Raw genomic sequence first — 18,417 nt, 5'->3', positions numbered from 1 at the left:
GCTCCATATGAAGTTCAGGGAGGCACAATGCCATAAGCCTGTAAGTCAGCACTCAGAAGACTGAGGCAGGGAGATCACAGTTGGGTACATAGAAAGAGCCTGCCACAAATAAACTCAGCTATTTATATTCTTGACAATCCTATAAAAGATCAGTGCTCTTTCAAAGCTACTAGAAGTATACCTGTTTCTAAATCTACTGCTGGAAACAGATACACAGGAAATAGGAAGAATGAATGTAAAGGGACTGAAGTGACTGTCACTAACGCTCAAGTCCAAAGCTCCATATATACCACTGGGTAGCCCTGCCTTTGGCTTTTACACATACAAAAGAGAATCTGTATCAGTTGTCATGGAGGAAAAGAAATGCTCTAAGTGAACAGACCAAAGTGACTCCAAGTGACACAACTGACTAATAAAGATACTGCACAGAAAGCAGTGTTAAACGTTTCTGCCTTTCTCCCTCAGTCTATGACAGAATAGAAAGAACTGCTAACAAATCCTGAACTCTAATTATGTTCCTGTGTTCTAAAGGCTAAGCAGAAATTTCAAATCCATTAAGATTGTACTTGGAATCAAATGTATAATTCTGAAGCTACTAGAAGCCAGATTCTCATTATGAGAAAAAAGGAGACATACTATCGACTAGTTCTAAGAAAGAAAGCACTACATCAAATTGGCTGTAAAAGAAACATGACTTCATAATTAAAATTTTATTTAAAACTGAAAACATTCATACTGAAATTGCTATCTTTCCCCCCAGTTGTATAATGCTAAGGAGGTCCTAGAAATAAATAATGACACCCCAGTACCATGAGCATAGCCAACAGCCTGATCTTGATTTTAAATCAGTACTTTCTCCTCAAAAGAAGTATAACATGAGCTTGGAACTTCTTACTAATGCCAAAAAGTAAAGGTCAACACACACACACACACACACACACACACACACACACACACACACACACACGTCAAAAGTAATTTTGAAGAGACTCTCACTGGCCAAATTTGGAAAATTTACCACATCAAAACAAACTGTAGTATAAAATCACACACCATACATCATAAATACAAATGAGTCTTACTTAATACACCACACACATGTTCTTTCACATATATGAATATGGTTAGTGAGGCATGTTGGCAATACCAGCACAAGAGAGGGTTAGGTCGGACTGTGAGTTTAGGGCTAGTCTAAGCTACATAGCAAAATCTATCCTCAAAAACTTGAAAAGCAGAAGCTGAAGAGATGGCTCAGCGGTTAAAAGTACTGTTGTTAGGGACCCAGGTTTGGTCCCTAACATCCACATGGCTACTTACTAACGCCTATAACTTCACTCCAAGGGATCCAGCCCCTCTTCCTACTTCCTCTGGAACCAGATACACACGTGGTACATGTACACACATGCTGGCAAAACACTGATAAAATCAAAGCAAGTAAGCCTGGGTAGACGGCTCAGCAGTTAGGAGCACTGACAGCTCTTGTAGGAGATTTAGGTCGAGTCTCAGCACCCACATGGCAGCACATAGCCTTGTCTGCTCCAGAACATCCAACACTTACTTCTGGCCTCTGTGGGCATCACTACATGTGTAGTACACAGACTTAAACACCCATACACATTAAAAACAAAAATTTTAAAGTTAATCACTGATTTACAGGCATTATAGTAGCAACTTGGTTATTATAAAAATCACCAGCAGGTGCTGAATTTCTTGGGGGGTGGGGGGGAGTTAGGACATTTGTACTAAGTTTCTATGAAAAATTATTTTTCTCAAAGTGGTACTAAGGGAACAGACTCAGGACCTTGTGTATGCTAGGGCAAGCATTTTTTCTCCAACCAAGCAACATCCCCAATGCAAAAATTACTTATTAAATACAAAGGGGGACACAGAAGCTATGCAGAACCAGAAAGGCATCAGCACAAATAACTGACTAGATTTGTCATCATCAATAAAGTGGGGCAGAGTAGCAGTACTAATCTTGAGGCTGGTGCACCAAAGAGGAAGACCCAGCTTCATTCATACAGTATTCAAAGCACAGCAAGTAATAAGTAGGAACTGGCAAAGTCAGACTGAGGAACTATCTATAAAAAAACTGGATCATACCCTTCTAAAATCCAACATCCAAAAATACAACAGAAGATCCAGAGGCTGCTCTAGATGATAAATAGCTAAGGGGAGAGCTCAAATGAATGACCCTGGACTGAGTTCAAAGTCAAGAAGAAGAAAACTTCAATAAAGTACAATATTGGAATAACTGGCAAAATGACCTGAGCGTATTAAATAAAAGTACCGATTCAGGAATAGATTTTCCTGACTTTGGTAACTGCCCTATTCACAGTTATGTAATACAAAGTTCATCTGTGATCCTAAGAAATACAAGATGAAGTGTTTAGAGGTTAAGAAAACAATGTACCCAATGGTTACCATCCAAATTAGCATCCAACAGTTAAGAAACAAGCAACACATTAGGACCTACTGAACTGTGTAGATGAAGTTCTCCACACTTAAAACTCTTAAGTCTGACTACTTGTCAAAACAAAATAGTAAAATATGAAAACAGCAAAAAGTAGTAAAGTTTTGTGACCAATCTACTTGCTGGTTTATAATATATTTTATTTGTAAAGCCTTATCAAGATATAAATTCATATCACTCATCTGGAGATATGTACATCAAAAGAAAATAAATAATATATAATATGAAAGCTTATAAAGATGAAGCAAAGCAACCTGACAGTAAACACAGAACCTTCCTTAAGTACACAAAACTTGGGGCAACACCGTCAGCTTTGGTGTCAATGAACCAGACCTGCTCCAGCTCCTGTATGCCCCACTGCTGTCTCAGGCTGACTAAGCCATCTATCTTGGAAAGATCACTGAGAACATGGTCTGTGCTGGCTTCCTAGAGAGAGGCAAGGATTCCTGACAGGGTGCCTCTGGTGGCCCTGTGGTTTGCAATGGAGAGCTCCAGGGCATTGTCTCCTGGGACCATGGCTGTGTTCTGCAGGATAATCCTTGTGGATACATCAAAGTCTACAACTATGTGGACTGGATTCAGGATGCAATTGCTGCCAACTAGAGATCCCCAATCCCTGTATAGTCACTATGCCAATAAAGTGAAATTTTCTTTAAAAAAAAAAAAAGTATGCAAACCTGCTGTATACAAGTTACAAACTCACCATTTCTACTAACAACAAATTTAAGAAGTTCTCTGCCAACATCGATCTATTTATCAGTAAGGTCATCTAAAACTTTAGCAAAGGACATCTACTGCTTAGGCCAGTATCACAGATCACTGCTCTTAAATATCTATTTTATGTCCTGACAATACTATCTTCCTACTAAATTCAATAAAAAATTATTTCCAAAGATTTTACCCAATCTCCATATATATAAAATGATGATCCCCACACATACTTTTTAGGGAAATATTTTACAATGACTATAAAAGCCTAATTTTTGTTAGCTGAAGGTGAATCCAGAAATCAAATTTCCCTAATGAGCTGTGAGTGCACGGTCCTTTATACTGAAGAGTGGAGATGACACTAAGTGTGCTTCCATCAGCTGCAGTGGGCCATCACTGTATCTTCTAAGGACTGAGAGCCTGCTCACTTTCCCATCCTCTCACATGATTTTTTTTCCTGTCCCTTATCATCTTTTTTTACCCCAACTCTCATTATGCATATCTTCCATGTCTTCGTGTCTCCTTGAATCCACAGTCATCACTATTATCAGCCCCTGAGAACACACTCAGTTTTGGGCCCCTCTATCCCTTAATTATCCCATAGTCAACCTGGCATAACCTCCATCACTGAAACGCAACCAGAGCTATGCTTAGGAACTCATCTCAAGCATAGCTGACCTGGCTCTTTTTAAACCATGTCATCAATAGAACCAACTGGAACCTAGAGCAGCTTCTTTCTTTAGCCATTGGCTTTTCATTTTTCTATCCCATTTCCATCGACATATAAAAGCACTTTCTCCCATTCTGAAGGAAGCCCTTGTGCCTTGCTGTCTTCCAGCTCTTGCCAAGTGATTTTTTTTCTCATTTCCTGCTAGTTTATTCACTACCCCAGACTATCTCTGTCTTCTCTTCTCAAACATTAACATCCCTTTGTACCATCTTCATTCTCTCCTAGTAAATCTGTATTTTATTTTGCTAGGAAAAAATGTTAGCAATCTGAAGAGAATGTCTCACTGTTCTCATGTCCGCTGACCTGACTACATTATTTTTTGACTAGGTACTTGCTGTGATCTCCTACAAGGGTCACCGTTTCTACCTTTATTCACTGTTCTTAGCAAAGAAACTAAATTGAGATTCGAAAACCCCATGTATCCCACATTCTCTCAGGTTACCAAGTCCTTGCTGCCAATGCAGGTCATACCCTGTTGCCTTTGGCTTCACTAAGAACACTGATTTACAACTGTCCCCTTCCTCACTTCTTCAATCATTAATATTTCTAGTCAACTCACTCTCAGATATAGAAAATATTGCAATTTCTTTTATTTTGAAAAATTTGACCTCACATTCCCCCATTTCCCTGGTACTGGCCCCACAGAGAAAAAAAAGTCTTTAAAAATTGTCCCTATTTTTACTTTTCAATTCCTCTCATGTATCTGTTTTGTTTTTGAAACATCCTCTTTCTATGTAGTCCTGGCTGTCCTAGAGCTTATTACATAGACCAGACTAGTCTCAAACTCACAGAAACCCACCTGCCTTCCAACTGCTGGAATTATAGGTGGATCTCTTGTTTCTACTGAAGCTATTCAAAAGTCTTTTCAATTTACCTGTACCTTTTCAATGTTCATGATTTTGGTCAGGATGGCCAATGACCTTCACACCTGAAAGTCTAACAGACATTTGGTCTTCATCCTCTTGACTAGTGTTTGACCGTTGAACACCCCCCACACTAGCTTTCATCTTATGACTCCTTATTGGCTCTTTTTAGTGATTTCCATTCATTTCTTTTAGAGGTTCTTTCCTCTTTCCACTTTCCACTTCTTGATTACTATTTTTGATGGTTTAATTAAATTTCACAGGTTCCCTTTGAATACCATTTGAAGAGTGATCACTGGCTCAAGTTTCTGTCTCTAGCCAATACTCTTCTCCTCATCCCAAAGTCACATATCCAACCTTCCAATTTCCATTTTCATACTGAATAGGCACCTCAACTTCTATCCCCTCAACTGACTGTTCTGTCTCTTCTCTCTAGTAACCCTCCTCACCTCTTAAATGGTAACCTGTCAGTAAATTTGTGCTGAGCAAGACAAAATCCTTGAATTCATTGAGGAAAGCTTTTTTCTACAGTCTACAACTAATCAACCCTGACACAAAGGCCATTACAAGCCTTTGTAATACACCCAGTAGCTAACTGTTCTGACCACTCTACCATTACCTTGGTCCAGGACACCTTTATCTCTCGCCTAGATATTTGTTGCAATCTTTTACACCCGTCCCTGTTCCTATCACTGTTTACACTGTAAGCTGTTCTAAGTAAAGCAGCTAAATTGGGATGTGAAAACCTCAGTCAGATATTCACAGTGGCTCCCCATTTATTTCAAATAGAGGAAAACACAAAGCTTTTATATCACCACAAGATCTGATACAATCCAGCATATCTTACAAAAAAGAGGGGAAAGCAAAAGGAAAAATGCTATCAACTTTTAAACAGTTTCACTCTAACAGTAAGCACCTAGAGAATATTTTCATGTGACAACACTGTTGTACAATGCTTTATAGAACTTAGTTTGTATGACACGCATAGCTAGAGTATAATGGAAGTACTATTATTACATTTCATCAATTAGGAAATCTTCTAACAAGGTGAGAGTCTGCCCAAGGACACTCAACTAGCAAACTGCTTAGAATTTAAACCCCAGAAATCTAAGTCAAGATTTCAACCTCATAGCAAAACTCTAAAGTAGAAGACACAGAAAATTGATGAATCAAAGTTGACCTTTTATAAAAAGCCCAAATCCAAGAGAATACTACCTATTAAGAGAGCAATACTCCTTCCTTAGCTTGTACGAACTATTTTTATGAACTATTTAATCAAATGTTTTATGAAATTTCATGCAGTTCAAATAACATTTGAAATTTTTTCATATCAATACATAAAAATTTTTGGCTCTCCTTTAAATGTTTCCTTTTGGATTAAAGCTTCAAGAATCTTTGTTTTAGCTGGTCATAGGAACACAAGCCATTAATCCCAGCACCTAGAAGACAGAGCCAGGCAGATCTCTGAGGCTAGCCCAGTCTATATAACAAGGTCCAGGCCAGCCAAGGCTACAATAAGACTCTGTCACAAAAAAACGACTATTTTAGTTAGGGATGAGCCGTATGCTTCTCCATTAGGCTCCTTATCCATTAGTATCCTATGAAGTATAATTTCTCATAACAGTAACAAACTGCAGAGCAAATAAAGAGATAACTTAAATATAAATTTAAGCAAATAACAAAAGCTAAATAGGCTGGTGGAAAATGGCTGAGTTGATTTATTTCAGACGCAGTCTTGTTACTTCGATCTAAACCAAGACTAAGCTGCTGGCAACCTCAGCCTTCCCTGGGCTTCACTTATTCTTTAGTTTCCTGGTCACATTTCCATTGTCATCAAGAAACAATTGTCACATCTGAGTAAAAAGAACATTTTTTTCCTGCACAATTACTCCTATCTAGTATTTTATAAACACAAAACTGGGTGTTATGTGAAAGCAAAGAAAGCCATGAGACTTTTATGGATGAAATTTCCATCACTTCTTTTACAAAAATACCTTTAAGTCCATAGACCTCAACCTAGAAGAAGTCCAAGGGCTCTTCATGTCTGGATACTCTACACAGTGAGGAGCACGGTCTGTCCATGTATATGGAGGACTACTGGAACTATACACCATGTTTCACTTCTCATACTCAGGTGTTGTTTGTTCAAGGTGGAGTAAGCATCCTGAAGAGTGTTTTAATAATGACTTCAAACTAAAAGCAGACTGTTGTAGTTTGTGCTAGAACACTGGGAGCCTTCCTATTTAGGATAGCATTACAGCCCAAACACAGCACCAAGACCTCAGTGCTGGGATGTGACCGTCTAACTAACCTGCTTGGTGGCAGACCAGTCTTGAACAATGATGGTGGAGAAGTAAACTCAGCTTTTGTAGATGGAAGTGCTGCTTCCTTCTCTGAATTTCCAGTTCTCCCTTGCTGTACCTTCAAAAAGAAAAATGAGGTTACTATTTTGCTTAATTGAACAGACCATCAAGCATGAAGAACTTTCAAGCCTGTAACATCTGTTCTGTTAACTATGAAGAATGCACCAAGCCTGGATATTTATTAAAAGGGACCTATGTGAGTTTAGCATTAGGAAAAAGGCCTCAAAAACTGGACTCAAAGATTAAAATGTTCCATTTACTAAATAAAATATTTTTAAAAGTAAATGAGTGTAGGATGTACATGGTTATGACTCATGGAAGGCCTTGAAGACTTTCCCCTTCTGTACTCTCAATCTGAACCTGCCATTCTCACCATTTTCTAGTTCAGATGGTGATTTGCTATAATGCCAATGTAAAGAATCTCTGCTCCTGGAAATTGAACTGATGCCCAACTAAACACTGCACACCTACTGACGAACATTTATGGTCATAAAAGGTACTTTGCCCACTACCAGAGAAGAAAAGTAACCATCAATATTACCCAGCTATAAGTCCAATAGCCACCTACCTACAAGATATACTGGTGTTACCAGTGGCTTAAATGTTACGGGAGTAACCAACTCCTTCTTTATATTATACTTAAGGCCTACTCCATAAGATGGAAGCTATATCTGACACACTAAAGGTGCCAAGGACCTAGAACTAGCTAGTTCATGGGCTCTAGGGGAAACTTACTACTCTTTATGTTGCTAAAGGAATATAGCAATAAAATCACTCCTAACAACATACTGCTGGTATATTCAGAGTTTAGAGTATCACTCAATACTCATCAGAGAAGCTTACTGCAGTAGATGATAATTAACACAGAGACCCACAAATGAATATGTGTAGAAAGTAAGAGACTTTGTAGCATTCAGCCTTAAATGGGATGTCTTTATCAAACCCATCCCCTCAAGGCTCAGGAATCTATGCAGAAGAAAAAGAAACAGAAAGAGCTGGCTCTATAAGAGCCAGAGGTCATAAATGATTCCAAGAACATCATCCAGACACAACAGGACTGATGCATACATGAACTCATGGAGACTGTGAGATCATGCATAAGACTAGTACAAAGTCAAACCAGGCAATGCCAGCACAGAGAAGGGAAAGTAAACATAAAGTTCCACCCCCAACCAAAAACCTATTGACAACTGATGGCTGCTGAGAAAAGAAAATCACTGTTCTCCAATGGAGTGTCATGTGTATATCAACTATTCTACAGGTCAGGCCCCATGACCAGAAGTTGACCCAAATGGACTACATGGATTTTGGTACACATTTTTGTTTTGGTACTTTTGTCTTTAGTTTTACTCATTTGTTAAGATAAAGGGGAGAAAGAAACAGGACATGAAGTTGGGTGAGGAGAAGGATCTCGGAGTTGGAGGAGGGAAAAATATGTTTCAATACATATTGTATGATAATTTCTTAATGAAAAGAAAATCTGCCCCTGCACATCCATAACTTAACATTATTAGCAGCACCCATCATGCCAGTTCCACATACCTAGGCACTTGAAATCAGTCCTGTCTCCTTATTACCTCTCCCTCTTTATATGCTAACTCCGAAGCCACTGGAGGGAAGCCAAGACTAGTCCTGGCCAGCTATGATGCCCAATCACAGAAACAACCTGCATGCCATGAGAACTGTAAGGGTGCAGGCATGTAAACCATGGCTGTAACCCACAGCTGTCCACTTAGAATTAAAGCCCGTTCAATAAGAGGAAACCAACACTTGGTACTGGAAATAAAGCCATACCCAGGGCTAGTCAAGTTACCAGTCTTAGTGGAGACCTTTACTTTACTAAGTCGGCATAATTCCTAACTACATCCTAACTCTATCTTAAACAAACAAACAAACAAACAAACAACTCCTAAAGACAAAAATACCAAAACAAAAATGTGTACCAAAAACCATGTAGACCATTTTGTATCGGTCAACTTCTGGTCATGACCTCTAGTATAGTGGATATACTACTTACTGAAATTTATTCCTATGCCCACAGGTAAGCGTAGTTCATACCTTTTCAAAGAAACTTCTTCAGCAATAGTAGACAATTATAGACAATAAGAACAGCTCAAATGCAGCAAGCAAAAGTCTTGTGATACCCAGTCCCACCTGATACATCTACAGCACAATTCCTGTACCCAAGGCTTGAGGATCACTGAGGGAAAGACAGGGGCAGAAAGAGCCAGACGAACAGGAAGTTTGTAGTGAAACTATGTCTCCTAGAAATGTTAGGCTTATCAATCAACATGGTTGCCTAAACAAGACCTAAACAATGACCACGCCAATGGCCATGCTAGCATAGAAGGGAAAAAGTTCAAAGAGATTCAACCCTTAGCCTAAGAACTATGGGCAACTGGGAAATGCTGAGTGGGAGAGATGGTCTTTCCCAAAAAGGCTCGTAACTGGTTATCCATGATCAAATAATCAGCACTGAGATCATATACACACAAGTAATATAATACAGACTGAGTGGGTTATATTTAGGAACGTGTGTGTGTGTGTGTGTGTGTGTGTGTGTGTTAAAAAAACCCAACTTTTTAAAAAAAGAGGCCATGTATTTGAGAACAAGGATTGTGGAGGGGTTGGAAGAAAAGAGTGGAAAGGGGGAACTAATGCAATTATAAGTCAAAATATTAAAAATTATCATTAAATTTTCAATAAAATAAAGCTAAGTATTTACTAATTTAAAAAGAGGCAGATCTCTATTAACAGGTTATTGGTTTTATCAGATGGCACCTACCAATAATTAATTAGGCCTTAAAACTGAGTTTATTGGAAAATGAGTTCTACTGCTTACTAAAAGCAAATTCATTTAAAATGTACAGATTCTGTTGGGATATGAGGATCATCACTTAGAAAGACAGTAAGATTAAAATGGATTTGATACACATTTGACACATAAACTGACAGGATGTAGTGACGGGAACTGAATAGTACATTTAGCAAACATTTACTCACTATCTACTTTGTACTAAAAGCTCAGAATACTGAAAGAAAAAAGTCTCAGCGAAAACAGTAATTTGAGTAAGCACAATACAGTGACTGCCATGAAAGCATAGGGACAGGAGCAGTGAGGTGGTTCAGAGTAAAGGGCCTGTCTTTCCAAGTCTTACAAATGGGTTCCTGGGACCCATGAGAAAGGAAAGATCCAGTTCCTGAAAGCTGTCCTCTGCCTGTCACAAATGCACCACAGAATGTGTGTGTCAATAGAGGTGAACACACACACACACACACAAGCATCCACAAAAGCATGCACGCTTTAAAGAAGGGGGGAGTAATAAAAGATGAAGAGAAAAAGAAAACACATTACTCTACCTGAAGAATTGGGAATACAGTTAACATTATCAGCTGTCCCCATGAATACGAGCAATTTATACTCAATTTCGTAGCACATCAAACTGACACTCTACATTTCCTCTATTCTGAGCCTCTCCATATTGTCCTCACATTAATAAAATGTCACTTCCCCTACCCAGCTTCTCAGAGAGAACAAAGCATGCAGGTGTTATCTAGCTCCTGCTGACTGGCAAGATGACACTCCTCAAGTCAAACCCATCAGTGTACAGCAGCTACTGTGATAGGCATTCTCCACTTTTGCTCTGAACTCTAGATTTCAACCTGTGGACAGAGCCAAAGCAGTCTTCCCACATATGCCAGCTCATGATTCTCTCTGTTCACGGTTCTCCAACTGCCTCCCAAATCAAGCACAATAAGATTACCTTCTTGGTCTGGGTACCTACATGGTCTGGGTACTGTAGGTACTGTACACTGGTAGACTTGCTTCTTTCTATTCTTTCTTCTATTCTTCCTCCATTCATTCTTGTCACACCCAGTTATGATAGCCTTTTATCTTGTCTTTTCTTTTAAAAAAAAAAACACATAAGCTCCTCTCTTGTCAGGACTTCTGAATTAACTATCCTTTTTGTTTAGAATATCCTTTCTCCAGATCTTCTCATATTCTTCTTCTAATTAAAGTATAGTAGACTTCCAAACTTCAATCTATGCTATTGCTTCCTGTAGTTTCAATTATGGATCAAAAACAGACTAAAATAACTTAAATGGGAAATTCCCAGAACTGACAGTTCATCAGTTAAGCCATGCTGAGTCAGTAGTACAACGAATTCCTCCATCTTTCCAGTTGCATCTCCCCTGGGACAGGAACCCCCCTCTGTCTATCCATCCACATGTACACCTCTGTATGCTACCAACCATTCAGCTGTTTGGGATCCTAAGAGAACTGTGAGGGTAGCAGAGTGCTGATGTCCGACTAATTCTCACTTTACTAAAAATGTTCCCAAAGCACAGAAGTAGAGATGAAAACAATCTATCAAGCACTTCCTCTCAGTAAAGTTATTGACTTACAATCAAAAGAAAAGCCACCACATGCTAAGACTGCTAGGACCTTCTGTACAAATATTATTGAGCATATTCACATAACTTTTATTAGTATATTGCTCTGTACTGCTGATGTTAATCACTAACTGTGACTAATTTGAAAGTTACACTTTATTATGCAGATGCACGTGGGAGAAGAAAACAGAGTACACAGGGTTTAGTACATAGTTTCAGGCATCTACAAGGAGTCTCAGCGTATATTTCAGTGGCCATTAGAGGACTAGTGTAATTCAGATTATCTCGGTGTAAATAGACTTCATCACTACCAGTCTCTCTCCTGTGACTCTATTTTCTTAAAATTTCTTATTATCTGAATATTTTTTTGTATGATACTATTTTTTTTAACTTAACTGATTTTGAGACTCTGCTTTCATGTCACTTCTTCAGTCTTTCAAATACCTGGAGTGTCTAAATACGCAATTGTTGGCACTATTATTTACTGATTACCTAGCTTTCCCATCACGGAAAGCAGGTTAAAGTCCATGTCTATTATGTTCATTTTCTTTCTCCAACCAACCTAACACACTATTCTGTATAGTTAACTAAAAGCTGTAAAGAGAAATAAATGGGAGAAGGCAGAAGAAGAAAGTGGGAGAGATTTTAAATCTTATATGCACATATGTGTGTACATCTCTACAACAGGGAAAAAGAAAAAAGAGTATAGATACAAAATGTATACAAACTGTTTGATTCCTTTCATAATTAATTTCTTTAAAACATACTTAAGAAAAACAGTCCTGAAAATGTTTACCATCCTAGCAACCATCCTCATATTGAGTCATTACTTTGAATTGTAACTATCTCTATGTGTAGTCAGATGCTGCCCTCAGGGCTACCCTCAAAATCTGCCTAGTCAGAACATGAGGCTATCACTTCATACAACCTAGCATTTTAAGAAATAGTTATGTATGTGTTTGATTTACTAAAACCAAGTTAACATCAGATCCTACAGAGCCAAACAAAATTTAACCACAATTTACAAACTTGAGAAGTTAAGGGCTGGCAAGAAGCTCAGAGGGTAAAGGCCCCTGCCACCTATCCTTGTGACCTAGGTCCACAATCTGGACCACATGATGGAAAGAGAAGCAACTCCTCAATGTTGTCCTTTCATCTCCTATATGTGCCATATACATGCTGAGCAACATAGGCACATTTATACTTAGTAACACAAACTAGCAAGTATTTAAAATTATAATTAACAAAAAATATAAATTACTGATCTCCAAATAATACTAGGGTGAAAACAGGAGAACCTGCAAGCCATAATGAATGACCACATCTCAACCCACAAGACCTAAGCACTGGAGATGTCACAAAGCTCGGTACTCTGAAAGCAGATAAACTTCACTGAGCAGACTAACCAAAGTTGAATCCTAAGTCAGTGAAGACAAGGCAAAACCACACTCTCATGGCAGAGCAGAGAGGCACTGACAGCCTGAGCTCCTGGACCGTCTTAGGTCGCTGCTCTCATGGCAGAGCAGAGAGGCACTGGCAGCCTGAGCTCCTGGACCGTCTTAGGTCGCTGCTCTCATGGCAGAGTGGACCGTCTGAGGTTGCTGCTCTCATGGCAGAGTGGACCGTCTGAGGTCGCTGCTCTCATGGCAGAGCAGAGAGGCACTGGCAGCCTGAGCTCGTGGACCGTCTGAGGTCGCTGGCCAAGGCTTTCTTGTCGCACTGGAGTGTTTCTGAAAATCAGACTACCACAAAGAAGAAAAGAATAATGTAGGAAAACAACTTAAAGATAACAGCACATAAACAAATCATAATCCTCTAGAAAGGCCTACAGTAAGTAAGTTTTTGTCATATAGACAGAGCTTCCAATAGTTTGTAGGGCCTACTCTTTTTTTTTTTTAAAGATTTTATTTATTTTATATATTTGGGTACACTGTAGCTGTCTTCAGACACACAAGAGGGTATTGGATCCCATTACAGATGATTGTGAGCCACCATGTGGTTGCTGGGATTTGAACTCAGGACCTCTAGAAGAGCAGTCAGTGCTCTTAACCACTGAGCCATCTCTCCAGCCCTGTAGGGCCTATTCTAAAAAAAAAAAAAAAAAATACTAAGAATAAAACAATTAAGGAACATTTGAAAAAACAGTCCGTCCATGTCAGAAGCTGAAAACATGAAAAATTAATAGAACGAAGAGACTATGTAGGAAAAAATAGCAAAAATTAAAAATTGACAATGTAAATTATTAAAATCCTCTCAAAGATAGTAAAAAACAGAGTAAGATGTTAAGTAATGAAAACTTTCTTGGACATTAAAAACAGCAGCAGAAATAAAAATTAAGTAAAGGATGATCCAACTGTCAAAAGAAACCTCCCAGAAAGACAAAATGGAAATTAGAGCAAAGACAGACATCACAGTACTAGTCTAAGAGGTGCAGTGCAGCAGTAAGAGATACAGAAAAAAGCAGGAAAAAAGAAAATAAGCCAAAAACGTATCTCAGATATGAAGTCCACAGGCAACAGGCCAAGTTCCCAACACTGCTGATTAAGTTCATACATATGCATACAGTTCATGCTATACATGATGGCTAGAGAACTATTTTAAGAAAATGTCAGCCAGGCAGTGGTGGTGCATGCCTTTAATATCAGCACTTGAGAGGCAAAGGCAGGCAGATTTCTGAGTTTATGGCCAGTCTGGTCTACAGAGTGAATTCCAGGACAGCCAGGGCTATACAGAAACCCTGTCTCAAAAAGAACAAAAAACAAAAAAAAAAAAAGAAAAAAGAAAAAAGAAAGAAAAGAAAATGTCAAACGGAATAGATGACAACACATATCTGCACTCCAGCACTTCGAAGGCTGAAGCAGGAAGATAGACAAAGTGAGGTCAGCTTGGGCTACTCAGGGAAACCCTGTCAACAGAAAATGAAATCAATCATAAAATGAGAAAAATGAAAGAAAAATAACAAAAAGGTAAGGAGAGAAGTTATGGTTGATTTCTTTCCTAATGATCACTTTCTCCTGTCTTTTCTTTGTTTTGTTTTTTTTTTTTTTGTTTTTTATTTTTCTAGACAGGGTTTCTCTGTGTAGCCCTGGCTGTCCTGGAACTCACTCTGTAGACCAGGCTGGCCTCGAACTCAGAAATCCGCCTGCCTCTGCCTCCCAAGTGCTGGGATTAAAGGCGTGCACCAACACTGCCTGGCTCACTTTCCCCTAAGTCTTTTTTTTTTTTTTGGTTTTTCGAGACAAGGTTTCTCTGTGTAGCCTTGGCTGTCCTGGAACTCACTCTGTAGACCAGGCTTCCCTAAGTCTTACCTAAGTTCTATAATTACCATTTTTTTTTTACCCAATTGAGAGGTTTTTATACCTTAAGTTTCACCTTTTACTTGGCACAGGAAAACAAAAACAAAAAACAAAAATCAGAAAGACATAGTGACACTTGCCTGTTATCCTGAGGCAAGGCACAAGGTTTATGAACTTGAGGTCAGAGAGGGCTACCTAGCAAGTTCCAGACCATCTTGCATTACACAGCTAGACTCCTTCTCAACACAAAATGAAACAGAAAACCAACAAAACCTATTCCCATGAAGGCACATAAAAAGCTCTTCCTTGCTGGCTACCAAAATGCTGATAAACACTGATGACAAAGGCATCTAGAGGCTCCCACTCACTGGACTTGTTACTAAAGCTTACATCATGTAAGGGGGATGAATGCCTTCAAAAGGCTGCTGGGCTGTTTCTCAATCGACTTTGACTATATTTGTGGCAGACAGGAAAAGAGCTTCCACTGTGACTTTGCAGCCCCTATTCCTCAGCCCAGTCACCATGGAGAGCAGCCCTGTTTGTTTCACTGGTATAATATGTCAACTTCCCATCTGACCTTTACCTCTAAAACTCCGCTCGGCTGTCATTTCTTTTCCAAAATCCAGAGCTGCACAATCTCTACTGCTCAAGAACCTTTTAATGGTTGCCTGTTGTTCACATAAATGTTGCATGGTGGCTAAAGATGAGTATCTTTTCATATGGCTTTTTTTCCACCATTTCCTACAGACCACAATATAACCAAAGTAGGGGAAATGTTTGCCTAATTAAAATCACTAAAATTAATCATTCCCTAATCAGTATTTTAAACAGATTTACTAGCATTTAAACACCTAATCAAGGCAAGAAAAACCTGGACAACAACCATAAAATTCACTCAGAATGAATCAAACAACCAAAAATGGAAAACACAATGACTTCCTCTCAAATAATCAAAAGAACTTAGTCTCTCCTTCCCTCCTTCCCTCTCCCTCCATCCCACCCCCCCCACGTGTGTGTGCATGTGCATATGCATAAATGTAAAATATATACCCACAACTTTCAAGAGGCAAGCCACCAGCAGTTCTTTATTTCATTGTTTACAAATCTAAGATTAACAAAGCTATGTATTAGCTGATGGTTTACAATGGCAATTCTCATTCTTCTTAGGAAAACAAGACAAAACAAAACCCACCAATGGCATGAACCAGCTCATTATTAAACTTGACTATGAATTTGCTCTAATAATCTATCACTAAATATTCAATGCATGAGCAAACATCTAAAAGGTTGATGATCATTTAAAACGGAGTAAATATCACCAAATACTTTGAAAATGTTAACAGAACAAGGACCAAATACTTACCTATAGTAGGACGTAATTTAAAATTAAAGTCTCTACATAGAACTGTGTCCAGATATCGGCTACATCTGCGGATATAGCATATGCATTGCATAAGGCAGTATTTTGGTGTCCCAAAAGGGGCACAGAGTTCTATAGCCAGGCCATGAGGTATATAAAAGGTCCCTGACAAAAGAATTAAAAACCAAGGGGAGGAAAGATTACCCAACCAAACTTCAGGAAAAGCCACAAAGAGAATGTAGTGTTTATCTTTGGTCACGTAATCCTATTAGCCTTCACATCACTCACATGGATCTATTCCTTTTAAGTATCAATTTTAAAACTCAGTGGCTCTGCTCAATTCTTAAGAGGTTGTCAGAGAATACCTCAAATTCTTGAAAACACCTTCATTGTGAGCTAATATACCAATGATTTTAGTATTGAGCTAATATACCAATGATTTTAGTATCAGAGATAATAACTGTCACCATCCCTCCATTTTTTAAGAACTGGGAAAATGAAAAGCTTCCTATTCCATTGCTAAGGATAAGAGCAAGACATATAATGAGTGCAGCACCTGCGGCCATGACTGTCCCACCCTACAAGTGTGTGTGCTACCTATAATCATAGCACAGAGCAGACGACAGTTTTACTTGGCATATGTTAGTGTGACAGACTATAGAGTCACATGCTTGCAAAAGTAGAGTAAACAACAGTCAGCAAATGTGTAAGTCACCAGGAAGCTGAAGGTTTGGAAAAAAATATAGTTGTTTCTACTTCAATTTTCTCCCCTGAACAGTGGGATGGGAGCAGACTCAAGAAAAATGAGAGCAACCAAGGATAATTTACTAAAATTCACCTTAAAAAGATTGAATCTGCCATCTTGGATCTCTGCACCTGGTGTAACTTCCATAGTACAGTCTTCGGCCTAAGTTAAATAACATATTCCCCATTAAGATACCACACAATTTTTAATTGATAGGCCACATAAAAGAGTAACTAACTAGCTGTGGGATACAGCTAGCTGATTACATATAGTAATCATCAACATGAAACTCAAGGGGAAGGGAATAAAAATAAACACAACCATGAGAACAAAAAATTAAACTGCTGTTCAGCATTTAATCACCTTGTTAGGGGGAAAGTGACTTATTTGGGGAATTAGAGTGGAACAGTAGAAGAGGCCGGGTTACTCTGGAAGATTTCCTAATTACCGTAATCTTGTTTGTGGTTGAAGTAACAGGTATAACTTCCAGCCCCATTCGTATCCTCTTCTGTTTTTCACAGTAAGCTTTCCAAGTGTCTTCATTAAAGCCATAATTAAAATAATCAGAAAGATCGGCACCTAAAGATGTAACATACTTTTAGGATGCAAAAATTTTAACTCTATGGCAGCATGAAAACTATAGTGTGATATAAAAGTGTACATTTAGAGAAGCTGTGAAAGCAGGAGAGCGAGCTCTGAAGAGGAAGGGTGTCAGAAGGGACTGGAAAGGCTGAAGAGGACACATGGGTGGATATGACTGAAAGCCATGACACACATGAAAACATCATAATGAAACTCATCATTATGAATAATTTATGACATTCATCATAACACCCCTGAATTTTTACTAATTCTCAAAATTACCACAATAAGGCAAAGACTGAAAGAACATTTTAATCAAAATGATTTCCTTTAGAAATGGTATTACAATAAATGTGTGAGTTCACATGTGTTAACTCCAGGGACTAATAATATTTAATAATTCAAGTCCTGAGTTCTCATTATGCGCTTAGAAAAATAAACAAGACACTGTAAAAGACAGTATTTTACACTGTTGCTCACAAATACTTTTTTTAAAGGGTTTTACACTAAAACCCTTTTTTGGGTATTAAAATAGAACCAAATAATCTTACCAGGTTTCCGCCATGGTTTATCTTCAAAAGAATCCAAATCTACCTCCAAGAGTGGCACTCCATTAACACTGCCAGGCGCATCGAGGTCCACTCCTTTGACTTTGGTTCCTATGTTACAGAAATGCAAAATGGCAAAGAAGCTATATTAGCAAGAAGCTAGAAGACAAAAAGAGAAAACATAAATCACCCTTGACCATCCTGACCGTTAATAAAACTAGACAAAGTCAAACTTGGTGATGAAAGTTTCAAGATAAGCAGGATGAAAAAGTTGAGGACTCACTTGGGAGACAGAGGCAGGCAGATTTCTGAGTTCGAGGCCAGCCTGGTCTACAGAGTGAGTACCAGGACAGC

The 18,417-nt window shown here is 38.6% G+C and overlaps 1 protein-coding gene across 9 annotated transcripts in view; it reads right to left on the bottom strand.

The window, feature by feature from the left end:
- Fip1l1 (factor interacting with PAPOLA and CPSF1) overlaps positions 1-18,417 on the bottom strand; it is a 62,088-nt gene that overhangs the window by 31,736 nt on the left and 11,935 nt on the right. For 5 of the 9 annotated variants that reach the window (XM_031342745.1, XM_031342747.1, XM_031342746.1 and 2 more), the window contains exons 7-10: positions 18,067-18,174; positions 17,382-17,512; positions 17,027-17,095; positions 7,086-7,195 (exon numbers count right to left, since the gene is read on the bottom strand). In XM_031342745.1, the coding sequence (XP_031198605.1) occupies positions 7,086-7,195; positions 17,027-17,095; positions 17,382-17,512; positions 18,067-18,174 (418 nt within the window). The remainder of the gene's footprint in view (positions 1-7,085; positions 7,196-17,026; positions 17,096-17,381; positions 17,513-18,066; positions 18,175-18,417) is intronic. The other 4 variants (XM_031342749.1, XM_031342750.1, XM_031342752.1 and 1 more) reach the window with 1 other exon arrangement.

This window comes from Mastomys coucha, unplaced genomic scaffold (genome assembly GCF_008632895.1).
Source record: "Mastomys coucha isolate ucsf_1 unplaced genomic scaffold, UCSF_Mcou_1 pScaffold22, whole genome shotgun sequence".
Classification (NCBI taxonomy): domain Eukaryota; kingdom Metazoa; phylum Chordata; class Mammalia; order Rodentia; family Muridae; genus Mastomys; species Mastomys coucha.
The sequence above is the reverse complement of the archived record's forward strand: the minus strand, read 5'-3'. Positions and strand labels throughout refer to the sequence as shown.